Genomic DNA, 13,072 nt, shown 5'->3' on the forward strand with positions numbered 1-13,072 from the left:
ATCTTTTTATTGTTATCATCAAACTGTAAGGCTCCCTATCGGAATAATTGAGAAGATGAAAGCTTAAGAGCAGGAGTCATGATGTATGTCAAAAGATATATTCCAAGTAAGCGACTAATGAAATTAAAAATGGAAATGGGAAATGTGTCAAAGAGATACCAACCCGACCAGAGCAGAAAACAGTCAAAGACCACCAGTAGGTTTTCAACACAGCGATAAAATCTTGTTAATCAATGATCAGAATGGGGAAAATATTACTTGATTTTCAATTGAAGAATTTTAAAAAAAGTAGTATATATCAATTCCAATTGTGTGGATATGGATGATAAAGTTAAAAACTTTTTATTAATTATTGTTTGGAATATATAAAGTATTGGCTAAATAACAGAACATATATTTTATATTAATCTTAGCAGTGACTTGTATTATGTGCATGTATGTGTTCATTGGTTTTGAAATATTTGTTATCAGCTTGTTGTTGGCGTGTATGAGCAAAAGGTGGCATTTCAATTTTAAATGAATTTTAGTTTTGGATTCGGCTTAATATTGTGTGATTTTCGCAGTTTATATACATTTTGTTTTAAAGGGGAAAAAAACACAAACAATATTTCAGATGATCTTTTGAAAATAAGTATGTGTATTTGTTCGTGCAATTTTTATAGTACATGGGAGTGTACTCTTTTTTATGTACGAAATGATTCATTATTTTTATGAAAGAATAAATGAATGTCACATCCATGCCTATTTTTCTGTATGTGTAATATGTAAAAAGTACGCAGAATACAATACTGACTAGAAACAAAATTTAAAGAAATATACCCCTTTATAAAGTTAGCAAGTGTTGCTTCCTTTCTGATGTTATCTCATTACACTAAAGCGTTAACTTTTACTTCCGCCATATGTAGATACGATCTTTGCTTGATTGTTATCTTCACATATTTGCCCTGTAAAACTCTGTTACAATCGAATACATGATGGGCTCCTGTATGACTTGGACCTACATAATGTGCACACAGCGCCATATGGTTATCATGGCGCTCTCCGACCAAAATATCTACATCACGGAATCTTTCACCTATTAAAAGATAAGAAAATAACTCTTATATGATTTGCGTATCTATAAATACTTGAATTGGATTGGTCAATTATAATTTTGCCTTGGTTTACACTTCGAAAAACCACGTTTCCAAAACTACCTTCACTGTGATCTATTCATGCGCGATACATATGCATTCAGGAATCGCGGGATTTCAGCAAATTGAGATTGAAAAACAAATACATAACAATTGTTTTTATTCTAATGCATATATAACAAAATAGAAATAATGCAATATAGGTTCGAAAATGCATAAAATTACAATTTAAATAAAATTCCATGAAATTTCATGAATGATTTTAGGGATTGATGTTATGGCAAAAAACGACAAGCTCACTTTGTTAATTAACATTACACAGAGTGCATATACATTTAAAAGTAACCAACCTAAAATATGTCATGATTGATCACCTCAAGTGAAATATTAACTCGTTACTTGTACGCTTCAAATCCGGAAAATATCTCATTTGATTGAAGTTGTCAAGGTAGGTACTATTTCATTTTAGATTCTGTTGCATTTTTCAGAAAGTCAATATCGCGGCCAACTCCTTGGTTACGACCTGTCATTTGTGCATTTGATAGTAATTATAGTAGCAATTACACAAAAAAAAATATTTAATTTGAAATTGCGAATATTTGGTTTAAGAATTATGATGATTAAACACATTTTTCTAGAGGTAATTGATGATTAAACAGGGGCAATACAGATTCAACTGAATAAAAGTCCGAAATATTGTTATTCAGTTTGTGAGTTAGTCGCTCCTGTTTTACCGTGTAGAACGCCACATGCGGGGTGTCGGCTATGTTTGACACGGGGTGGAAATTTCGAAGCGAAAAAAACTATCAAAGTAAGTTCAAGTATCAAAATTTCTTTTTTTAGAATTCTTAGTACCATATAATGTATTGCACGGAAGGAACTGAAACATAATTTAGATCCTTCAAGCAAAAGCAGTCGTTCGCAGTGCTCTGTCTCCTCAAACACCTCTCCCTAGTTTTCCGTGTTGCAAATTTTGAGGCTTCATATGCAAATTTCTGGATAAAAAACTACTTTAGACGACTTCCTCCCGTTTCATTTATATAGAATTAAATTCTGTTTATGGAATTTAACCAAATACTAGCTTCTTACTTAAAATCTATTGGGTTTAACACTAGTTCTTCACCCAATAAAGAGAGTCGCTCGGAGTGTCAGATTTTGCAACTCAAGGGGTAGAGGCTTTAAAAAAATAGAATAGATTTGCAAATAAATCGGTCTTTATCTGATACTTTTTAGTTCAAACACATCTACTATATTATGAAAACACATTAACAACTGAGGGTACTTCATTTTGTCTGTTTTTAGTCTTATAAGACGTACTTTTGATTTCATAAAATGTAAAAAATGACTCAAAACATTTTGTTTTAAAGCTAGAAAATGATTATTTTGCCTTTTCAGTTACCCTTATGTTTAGAAAAAGTCACTGATGTGGCTCAATGCACCGAAACATGGAGGAAAATCACAGAGTAGACCTCCATTAATGATATTCCCGAAGCCAACAACAGTCAAACTCTATCAAAGTTTATCATCAGGTTCCTCTCAAAAGCACTCGTGCACTCCGCAAAAAGCACTATTTTTTTTTATTAAAAGCCTTTACACCTTGAGTTGCAAAATCTTACACCCCAAGTGACACTCTTATTTTGGTGAAGAGTTTTAAACCCAAAAAAAATTAAGTGAGAAGCTGGTATTTGGTTAAATTCCATGAACAGTATTCAATTCTATATAAATGAAACGGGAGGAAGTCGTCTAAAGTAGTTTTTATCCAGAAATTTGCATATGAAGCCTCAAAATTTGCAACACGGAAAACTAGGGAGAGGAGACAGAGCACTGGAAACGACTGCTTTTGCTTGTAGGATCTAAATTATGTTTCAGTTCCTTCCGTGCAATACATTATATGGTACTAACAATACTAAAAAAGACATTTTGATACCTGAACTTTGTTTTATAATTTTTCTTCGCTTCGAAATTTCCACCCCGTGTCAAACATAGCCGACACCCCGCATGTGGCGTTCTACACGGTGTGTTTGAACATCAATAACATCTAGAAAAAATGAGTTTAATCCTATAGTTCACTTACAAGTAATTAAACTGTAAATGATTAGCTGTATTGTTGTTTCTCATATTTGTAATTCGTTTATTGATTGCAAAGTTTGTTCTTTGGTGTGCCGTTACACCACTATCACAGGTTAGAGGGAAGATTTGGCACCAACACCGCCACACTCTGTATGTGTCTGTCCCAAGTCAGGAGCCTGTGATTCACTTTTGTCGTTTGTTCCTGTGTTACATATTTATTTTTCATTTATTTTTTTTTTTTTTGTAGATAAATTAGGCCGCTAGTTTTCTCGTTTGAATTGTTTTATACTTTCTGTATAGGAGCATACTGAATATGCGGAATGGGCTTTGCTCATTCCTGAAGGTGAACTATAGTTGTTAATGTCTGTGTCTTTTTTGTCTTCAGTGAAGAGGTGTCTCTTTGGCAATCATACCACATCTCCTTTTTTATTTTTAGCATGTTGTTCATTTAAAATGTAAATTTAATCGAATCAGGTGTGTACTATGAATAGTTCTTAGTTGAAGGAGACTTTAAATTTTAATGTATTTTTAATAACAAAAGTAGTGTTAAAGTATTTTATATCTTTTGAACATCTTATATTGTTGAATTGGTGTTTGAAAATAGTTTTGTATCGCTGCTTTTCGCGTATTAAATGGAAGTCTATATCTCTAAAGGAGTAAGTTTAGTAAGACCCCTTTTCGGCCCCAAAATATTGCAGTTTTACAAAATTATTAAAATGTAAACGTTTATCTATTTAAATGGAAAGTAGAATACTTCTGCTACATAGATATGGACTGTTTTGACAATACAATGCATATATATCGATAATAAGTATCCTTAAGTCATTCTAAATTACTGAAATCTTCATTAAATTTTAGACGGTTTCTGTTTAAAATAGAAGTGGCCGCATTTGTGCTCATTCTTAATATTGAAATGAAAATTGTATTTCATGATTATATATAACATATATAATGAAGGTTGAGAGTGAACACAGATGCAGCCACTTTCATTTTTGACAAAAACCATCTGAGACGTGACATATTATGGCATATTTGAGATGTATCATATTTCTAGTTGAATTTGAGCGTCCTAAATGATTAAATCAGTCCAAATCTTTTACATACAATAATTGAATCGACTGAAGTAGACTTTTAAGTGTTTAAAAAGTGTCCAAAATATTTCATCGGATAAACCTGAAATTTGTGACCAAAATCGGCCCTTACCGGAAATACTCCTTTATTTAAAAAATGTCAATTTATTAAAAAAAATATCATTGTTTAATTTTTCTGATATACTTATTTCTTTTATAAATATTAGATTTTCCTAGTAACATCTTATGACTGACCAGGAGTCTTTTAAACACAGTTGACTCATTTCTTTCAATAAACGATTAACATAGCATTAATTTTACCAATTTTATTGCAACAGAAAGGAAGTGAAGCGATGACCTCAAACATCACAGAAGAAAAAGTTATTGCTGAAATGCGCATTTGATGCAGTTAAATTGGTGTCGTTATGACGTTTTTTCTACTGGTTCTATACCCTTTCTTGTGACGTCGTAATCCCCGAATGTAACACAAGCTTAGTACTCAGTACTTCGGCACTGGCATGAACATTTTGATATTAGTCTGATTGAGACTTGATTCTCTAAAATTTTTAGAAATCATTATAAAAAATGATTTTTTTTCTCTCACTCTGATTCTTTGTCTAGCTTTCGATGCTTTTTGTTTGATCTGCTACTCGTATACAATATTTCCTAAAATTTGAACTACAAACGTATATCAGGTTCGTTAGATTTTACTATTAATTGTCTTATACTTGACAGTTGAGATTGCTAGATTAATTTCAAAAAATGTTGTTGATAGAATTGACCTTAGATAATTCTAAACATACTGGAAGATGCCCGCGAAATCGCGGTACAACTGGGCAAGTATTGAAACAAAGAGGTTTTTTTTTCGCGGACAGTGCGTCGACTGAGCATGCCCAAAAGTGTATGAGACAGTAACCGTAAACGTTCTCCGACTTTGGATATTTCCTTAAAAAACAAATAGCGTTTTCGATAGAAAAAGGTTGTTTCAATGACAAATTTAGTAGGTACATAACACTACATTAATTCATACGTCATATCACAAATATTTCCGAATTTGTATGATTTCAGAGGATTTGCGACTTAATGAAATTGGTCCCTTTTTTTATTAGTATAGAAATAAATTAGGATAGGCTGTACTAATTTGGTCTTCGTTACATTGAGATGTTATAAGTTATAAATATAAAAAAGTGTTCTACATACCTATATATCATGCATATCCAAATCTAACAAACAATGTTAATGGCTGACGATAATTAAAATTCAAAGCATAGCAGTGGTGCTCAAACATGAAAGCGTTTAGTTTGGTTACTTTCTGAAATGTTAATAAACAAAGTGAGCTATGAGTGATTGCTGACATCACTACAAATACTTTACCTAATCAAACCAAATGATGTTGGAAGTATTCTTAATATTTCAACTATAGGTCTGGAGCTGATTAGTAGCAATGTGTTTTCTGTTGTATGCGACTGCTAATTTTTTTGTCTTACCGTTGCCATTTGGTTCGTTGTAAACTTCCACGCTTGTGATACTGTACATCTGTCCGAGATCTACTACCCAGTAAGGGTTTTGCTGTATATCTGTGTGTTGTATTGTTTGAAGACTCCCATCAACAGCCATACTCGACGGGAACTGAGGTCTCCATGTTGAGCTTTGATATGTTGATTTTCTATGAGCCACTTCTTTTGGGATACCTGTTAATGTGTTTCATGGTATCTTTATCTATATGAAATGATATGTTTAACATTTCGAGTTATTAATTATTGAAGGTAAGGAGTGGACACAAGAGGAAAATCTGTTTATCGTGTTTATAGTTCTTCAAAGTTTTATCTATCGTGTCGGTAAAAAATACTTTATAAATAAAACGTTTGCATGAAATTAGAACAAACACAGTTCAATAGATCAAACACTAAAAATTGTCGGAATGTTAGTTGATTGATGGTGTTAACGCCATTTAAGTAACTGAAGATTGACAGGAAAACTGCCAAGTCTATACATAAAAAATCGAGTTCAAACACATCTTTCCACATCTGAAGTCTGAACTCACAACATTCTGGCGTATAAACAAAATTTAATCCTTGTATCTATGATGAGTTTATTTGCCTATCACCGTTTTTTTTTTTTTTTTTTTTTTTTTTTTGTTAACATTTAAGACCAATTGACCCATAGGTTCATTTGTTTTAAGAATATAAGAATGATTTGAAATGAACATACCTAATTCAATTTATGATACTATTGAAGCTTTCGTTTATACTGTTCAGTACCCTTCGGATAATATCACTCCAATAGCAAAGGACATTATTTGCCACACGTATCTCTATTGGTGGATATTTTGTCCCCAAAGACATCATCCGCCCAGTAGCATTACATGCATGATTTTAGAAAAATCAAACAGAATACTCCCTCGGACGTCGCCAAGTATAACAATCATATAACCTTACTTTTCCACAGAAACACCAAATACAAAAATAGTGCTTTGAAACACCCTAGATATATGTCTATGACATAGATTCTTTGATTGTAATGAAATGTAGGATAAATTTCCTACAACTGTCAAATTCAAGGGAATGTTTTTTCGACCATTTTTCATATGGAACCGAATGTGACGTATTATGATTCGATGGTATTACACCTGTATAGATGATATTCTCTAACTGCATAATTTAAAATTTTGAAGATTGTATATCCCATCGAACTGGAGATAAAGGATATAAAAGATACAGTTTAGTCTGTCTCATATCTTTACTTATATTTTCCCAATATATTTAGTAACTGAGCATTCCAGCTGCTTCATATAAGTTTTTTTATATCTTAATTGTTCTTCAATTTCTTTAATGCACTTGTTCTTCTATACATTGGTATCACGTTGTCATTGGAAGAACGTGCTGTCATGAGTGTTGCATTCAATTAGGAAAATATAATCAAATTTAAGAATGCCTCGCGATCAATGTTATGGATTCGTTTTAAACATACTTTAATTCAATTGCAAATTGATAGATGTACACAAGTAAATGTAAGAACAAATTGCCAACAAAACATGGTGGAATATAACATATAAAATATTGCGAAAAATAGATCAATAGTCAGTTTGCATAATATGTTAAAATCAATCAGAAGCGTCAAAAGTAAGAAGCAAAATTGAATTAGCCATATCTGTTGTAATACCTTTTCGTATTTCCTTACATCCTTATAACTTAATCAATTTTACAAGCTTTACATATTTTTGATAAAGTGAGCCTTATATTGTGTTATGTATTTTCGCATTTTGAAACAAAACAATTTACAAAATTATACAAACTGTTCCTTATCACAATGTTCATAAACTATTCACCTGTAAATAACTTTTTCTGGATATCTTGTACAATCTCCAAGATCTTCTCAACTTTTGTTTCCATTTGTTCACACGTACTAGACGCTCAGGGGAAAAGTCCACATAGCAGAGTCAAAAAAAGAATATTCAATTTCTTGTTCAGCATTTTGAAGACAGCATTAAGGTGACAGTATTTTTTTAATCATTATTAAAAACAGCGTAAATTATAAATCAATAACCTTGACATTGTCAGAAAACATGTGGTTTCAGCTAATACATGTGCATGTAACTACCACAATCACGCCTTAAAGTATATAATCTTTATTCAGCTAAAATATTCTAATTTTTATCTAACGTATCAATTGCTCTATTGACAATCAGTTCATACCAATCAGTATCGTCAAATCGATTGAGCGATTTAGTTATTACCAGAAAATCTTATTTTGGTTCATAGTAAATACCAGTAAAGCGTATTTTCGTAAAAGTTTGTACCAGAATAACGTCGTTTACCTAATAGTTAATACCAATTAGACGTTATTTGTCTCGTAGTATATACAATTAAAAATGTAAAGTCACAAAAATATTGAAATTCAAAACGGAATGTCCTTAATCTAATGGCAAAATCAAGTTCAACCACACTAAACGAATGCACAACAACTGTCACATTCCTGAATTAGTTCGGGCATTTTCTTATGTAGAAAATAGTGGACTGTATCTGGTTTTATAACTAGCTAAACCTTTTACTTCTATGACAGTCGCTTACAATCCCATAACATTGACAACGATTTGTGAATAAAAAAAAGACACAATAGGCAAAAATGTCAAAAACATGGGTACAACAGTCAATATTGTGATATCCCAATCATCACATAAGAAAATAAATATACAAACAAAAATATTACCATGGCACAATAACACAATGACGGGATGTACAATTACAGATTCACATCATATGTAACATGCATATAGACAAGGAATATGAGCAAACATGAAAGACAAAATACAAACATTATCAGAGAACAATAACACAATAACGGAATGATTAAGTGCAGATTCACGTCATATGTAAACAAATATGGCCAATAAGACAATTCCCCACAAGAGACCAAATGACACAAAAATTAACAGCTATATCTCATCGTACCGGCTTCAGCCATTAGCAAAGCCCATACACGCAAATCAGCAAAATTGAAAGACAAGAATACAAAACTTATCATAGAACAATAACACAATGACGGGTTGTATAAGTACAGAGCCACGTCAAATGGATACCACAAAAACAAATCAAACAGTAAAAGTAATATTCTTAAAGAGAAATAAACGAATACTATAACACGTTATTCAGATGATACACAACGTCCGAGTAATTGCTGCATGCTTTTGAAAACCCAATAAGTTGGGAAATGTATAATCAATATCCAGGTGAAGTTGGTATAATGCTAAGGTGAGGGAAATTGATAATTTCAAATTAAAATCTCTCGTTTGTCATAAATTCTGGTACTGAGATGAAGCGGAGGAAGACGTGTCTGTTGTTGTTTTTTTTTTTAATTTCTAGTTCTGGGGGATATAGTAATGGAACCCAATCAGAAAAATAAAGTTTGATTGTTTATGATCAAATTGAATATATCTGAATGTGAAATTAAATAGGGTTGCTTCTTTCATCTTCTCATAAGTTCCCGCAGAACATAATAATATATCGGAAAGAAAAGCCGCGCAGTCTGTTCCCATTGGAATGCCAACAATTTATTGAAATGTTTTTTGTCAATCTTATTGACAATTCTTTAGTCGAACATGCAGATGAGCCGGCAATGTACCGTTGATTTTTGTCTTGAATTTTATTCTTATCAACAATTTGGGAACAAATGCAATGTTTAAGATGCACATAGATCTTGGTGCGTGACAGAGTTTCTTTAAAGCCTCTAGTTTACATTACTAGGTCGATCCCGCTGATGTTGGAAAATCATCTGGAAAATTTATGGAAAATGTTAAAAAGCACAAATTTCTGATTTTTTTATTTATTCAAATTTTGTTAATGATAAAGAAATTAAGGTTTCATCTACCGAGGAAAGGTTAATTTTAATTTTGGTTATTATTTTGAGTTCTTTTTTTTTTTGTCATATAGCTTTTAAATGTTTCTGTTTTGAGACATCTTGGCTTCTAATATTCTGCTTTCAGCGTTTTATTATGAAGGTAAATGCAGAAAAGCGCTTTCAACTACTGATTTTTGTAAAGAATGGTTTTCATTTATGCGATCTCATCGTTCCCAAATTAACTTTTTTTAACTAATCATGCTGTTCAGCATATATGCCTAAACGAAAAGGTTCTGTTTATAAAGCATATGTCACTCCGTTATTTATACATGATTTTAAATGAGCGTCTGCAAACACTTAAATTCTATTTTACAAAGTTATAGTAATGCTGTAAAAAAAGAAGCACAAATAGAAAAACTTAAACAAGTTTTTTTTAATAATACCAAACAATATACATGCAACCGTACACAATATTACATAACTATATCATAAAAAAAATTGCTATTGAAAACGAGTCATTCAAGAATCATTCTATCCTATCTTATCGCTATTGAATCATTGAGGAAATAATTCAGAACTGTAGTGTTCGGTTTCTTTTTTGTAACGTGGCTGTTCCCTATACAACTCGATTTAATTATTAGTTGATTATTATTGTTTGACTATAATATATATTTAGATTAAGGTCTGTTAACAACACTAAGTAGTAGGGTTTTTAAGAAGTGTAAGAAAAAGATTTGTGAGGTGATTAAACTTCAATATCAGGTTTGTCATGTTTTGTCATCTTAATGTAGATATTCAGTTTTGTTAATGTAAACATACATTTATTTTTAGTCCCTTTAGCTGTGATAATTTTTATGTTTATGTAGTGGGTAGAGCACTAAGAAAGTCCGGGAACAATGTACAGTGCAACAGTTTTGCAAACAAATATTTTAACAAGTGTCTATCATTGCTTTTAAATGCTGAAGACATTTTTTTATCATTTTTTTTGCGGACACCAAAGCATTAGTTGTGAGTCTTTTGGAAAGGGACCGTAGTTTAGGTGCGTTTGTTTTTATGAAACTCTTGTTTGACACTTACCAAAGAGGAAATCCTGGATAAGCCTATGTCTGTTCTATGTTCCTTTGGAATTTCAACCAAAGATGATGAACTGGATCTTCCATCACTGTTTTGGACACCTAAACTGCATAAGTGTCCTTACAAACAACGGTATATTGCTGGATCTTCCAAATGCTCTACGAAACCTCTTCCTAAATTATTAAAATATATTTTATCAGCAAACAAAGACGGGCTTCAAAGTGATTGTGAAACTACCTATTCCAGAGGTGGCATGAATCAGATGTGGATACTTAAAAATTCCAAAGATCTTTTAGAGTACATACACTCTAACTCTCTTTCATCTTGTAATAGTATTAAAACATTTGACTTTTCTTCACTGTATACAAATATTCCACATTCCAAACTAAAAGACAAATTGAAAGAGTTGGTATTGCTTTGTTTTATAAAAAAGAATGGCCAACGAAGATACAAGTATCTTGTCTTAGGAAGAGATAAATTCTACTTTGTAAAGGATCACTCTGATTCAAACAAAAAATTCTCTGAAACTGACATTATCAAGATGCTTGATTTCTTGATTGACAACATATTTTTTACGTTCGGAGGAAGTGTTTTCAACAGACTATCGGCATTCCATTGGGAACGAATTGTGTCCCTCTTTTTGTCGACTTGTTTCTTTATTATTATGAGGCTGACTTCATACAGGAACTTCTTCGGAAGAAAGATAAGAAGTTAGCAATATACTTTAACTCTACTTTCCGCTATATAGATGATGTTCTTTCACTAAATAATTCAAAATTTGGTGACTATGTCGAACGCAACTATCCCATTTAACTAGAGATAAAGGATACAACAGATACAGTTAAGTCGGCCTCATATCTTGACTTACATCTAGAAATTGACAATGATGGTCGATTGAAAACAAAACTTTACGACAAAAGAGATGATTTCAGCTTTCCAAATGTGAACTTGTCATTTCTAAGTAGCAACATTCCAGCAGCACCTGCATACGGAGTATATATCTCCCAATTGATACGATATTCCCGTGCTTGCATTTCCTATCGTGATTTTCTTGATACATGGGATAGAGGGTTGTTGCTCACAAGGAAGCTACTAAATCAAGAGTTCTAATTGGTGAAGTTGAAATCATCTCTTCGTAAATTTTACGGACACCATCACGAGTTGGTTGACCGTTCTGGAATAACCGTGTCACAAATGATATCTGATATATTCCTTACGTCGTAACTACAATCCACTTCCCTTTCATAAATGTGACCTACTGAATTAGACTATTTTTCATAAGCAACACGACGGGTGCCATATGTGTAGCAGGATCTGCCTCCTCTTCAGGAGCACCTGAGATCACCCCTAGTTTTTGATGGGGTTCGTTTTGTTTATTCCTTAGTTTTCTATGTTGTGTCATGTGTACTATTGTTTGTCTGTTTGTCCTTTTCATTTTTAGCCATGGCGTTGTCAGTTTATTTTCGATTTATGAGTTTGACTGTCCCTCTTGTATCTTTCGTTACTCTTTTGTTGTAATGAATTTTGATTTTTGTTGAATTTTGAATTTTGAATTCTGAAATATGAGAAACCATCACCGTATAGTAATCTATGATAAGACCTGAGTTGACAAACAAAGGTATTTTACCATATCGTTTAAAAAACAGATGTCAAATTAGATTCAATAAAAAAATTATGATGAGTTAATACAGAAGTTTCGGTTGAGAAAGAACTTGTGTATTAGTCCAGCGGCTACAAGCATATTTCAGACGAATTGTGCACATCCTGCTACAAGCATGAAATTTGGCATAGACCTTCCTTAACTATGATTCTTTTATGTCAGATAGGGAGGCATTTGAAAAATATGTCTCACTTCCGGTAAAATTCAAAATGGTGGACATCATACTTAAATCGGCCCAATATCAAAGGCTAGTGTGTGAAAAGGTAGTATTATCATGCTGCTTTAATAATATTTGGTACAAACTTTTGTTATGTACTATTTTTGGATATATTTTATAGATTAGATGTCTTTAAAAACCTAAAATCCAACATGGCGGACATTGTACTAAAATAAGCTTATTTTTTAGGGTTGGTGATTGAAATGTGTTTTAACGTATTGCTACTATCATTAAATTGTGCAGGAACCTTTATTTGATGCTTATAAGGGATACAATGCATAAGACATATGTTTTAAAAACCCTTACTTCCGGTTATATTCAAAATGGCGGACATTTTTTATTTTATATTCAACTTCTTTTCAAATGAAGAAAGTGGGTTTTTTTTGTGGTGGTCATTAAATATTTGGCTTTAAGTTATTCTCTAAACCACTAATTCTGTTTTTGATATTTATATACAAAGTTAACTCTTCCGGTAAAAAAAACCAATATGCTGTAAATGTCAAAGATGAGT

General features: G+C 32.1%; 1 protein-coding gene across 1 annotated transcript; it reads right to left on the minus strand.

The window, feature by feature from the left end:
• Positions 1–326: 326 nt before the first annotated feature.
• On the minus strand, positions 327–7,828 carry LOC143044787 (fucolectin-6-like). Its single transcript, XM_076216947.1, has 3 exons — positions 7,602–7,828; positions 5,761–5,964; positions 327–1,075 (listed from the first exon to the last, which is right to left on the minus strand). Exons 1-3 carry the CDS (start codon positions 7,663–7,665, stop codon positions 867–869), a joined length of 477 nt encoding a protein of 158 aa, XP_076073062.1. The 5' UTR covers positions 7,666–7,828; the 3' UTR covers positions 327–866.
• Between the last annotated feature and the right edge of the window lie 5,244 nt (positions 7,829–13,072).

This window comes from Mytilus galloprovincialis, chromosome 9 (assembly GCF_965363235.1).
Source record: "Mytilus galloprovincialis chromosome 9, xbMytGall1.hap1.1, whole genome shotgun sequence".
In the NCBI taxonomy this organism is placed as follows: Eukaryota; Metazoa; Mollusca; class Bivalvia; order Mytilida; family Mytilidae; genus Mytilus; species Mytilus galloprovincialis.

Bases quoted from the DNA above. Each gene is read 5' to 3' on its own strand.
- LOC143044787 (XM_076216947.1), bottom strand. From the start codon at position 7,665: ATGGAAACAAAAGTTGAGAAGATCTTGGAGATTGTACAAGATATCCAG. The intron at 5,965-7,601 runs GTGAATAGTTTA...ACACATTAACAG, and splicing joins CCAGAAAAAGTTATTTACAG to GTATCCCAAAAGAAGTGGCT. The intron at 1,076-5,760 runs GTAAGACAAAAA...ATCTTTTAATAG, and splicing joins CAACGAACCAAATGGCAACG to GTGAAAGATTCCGTGATGTA.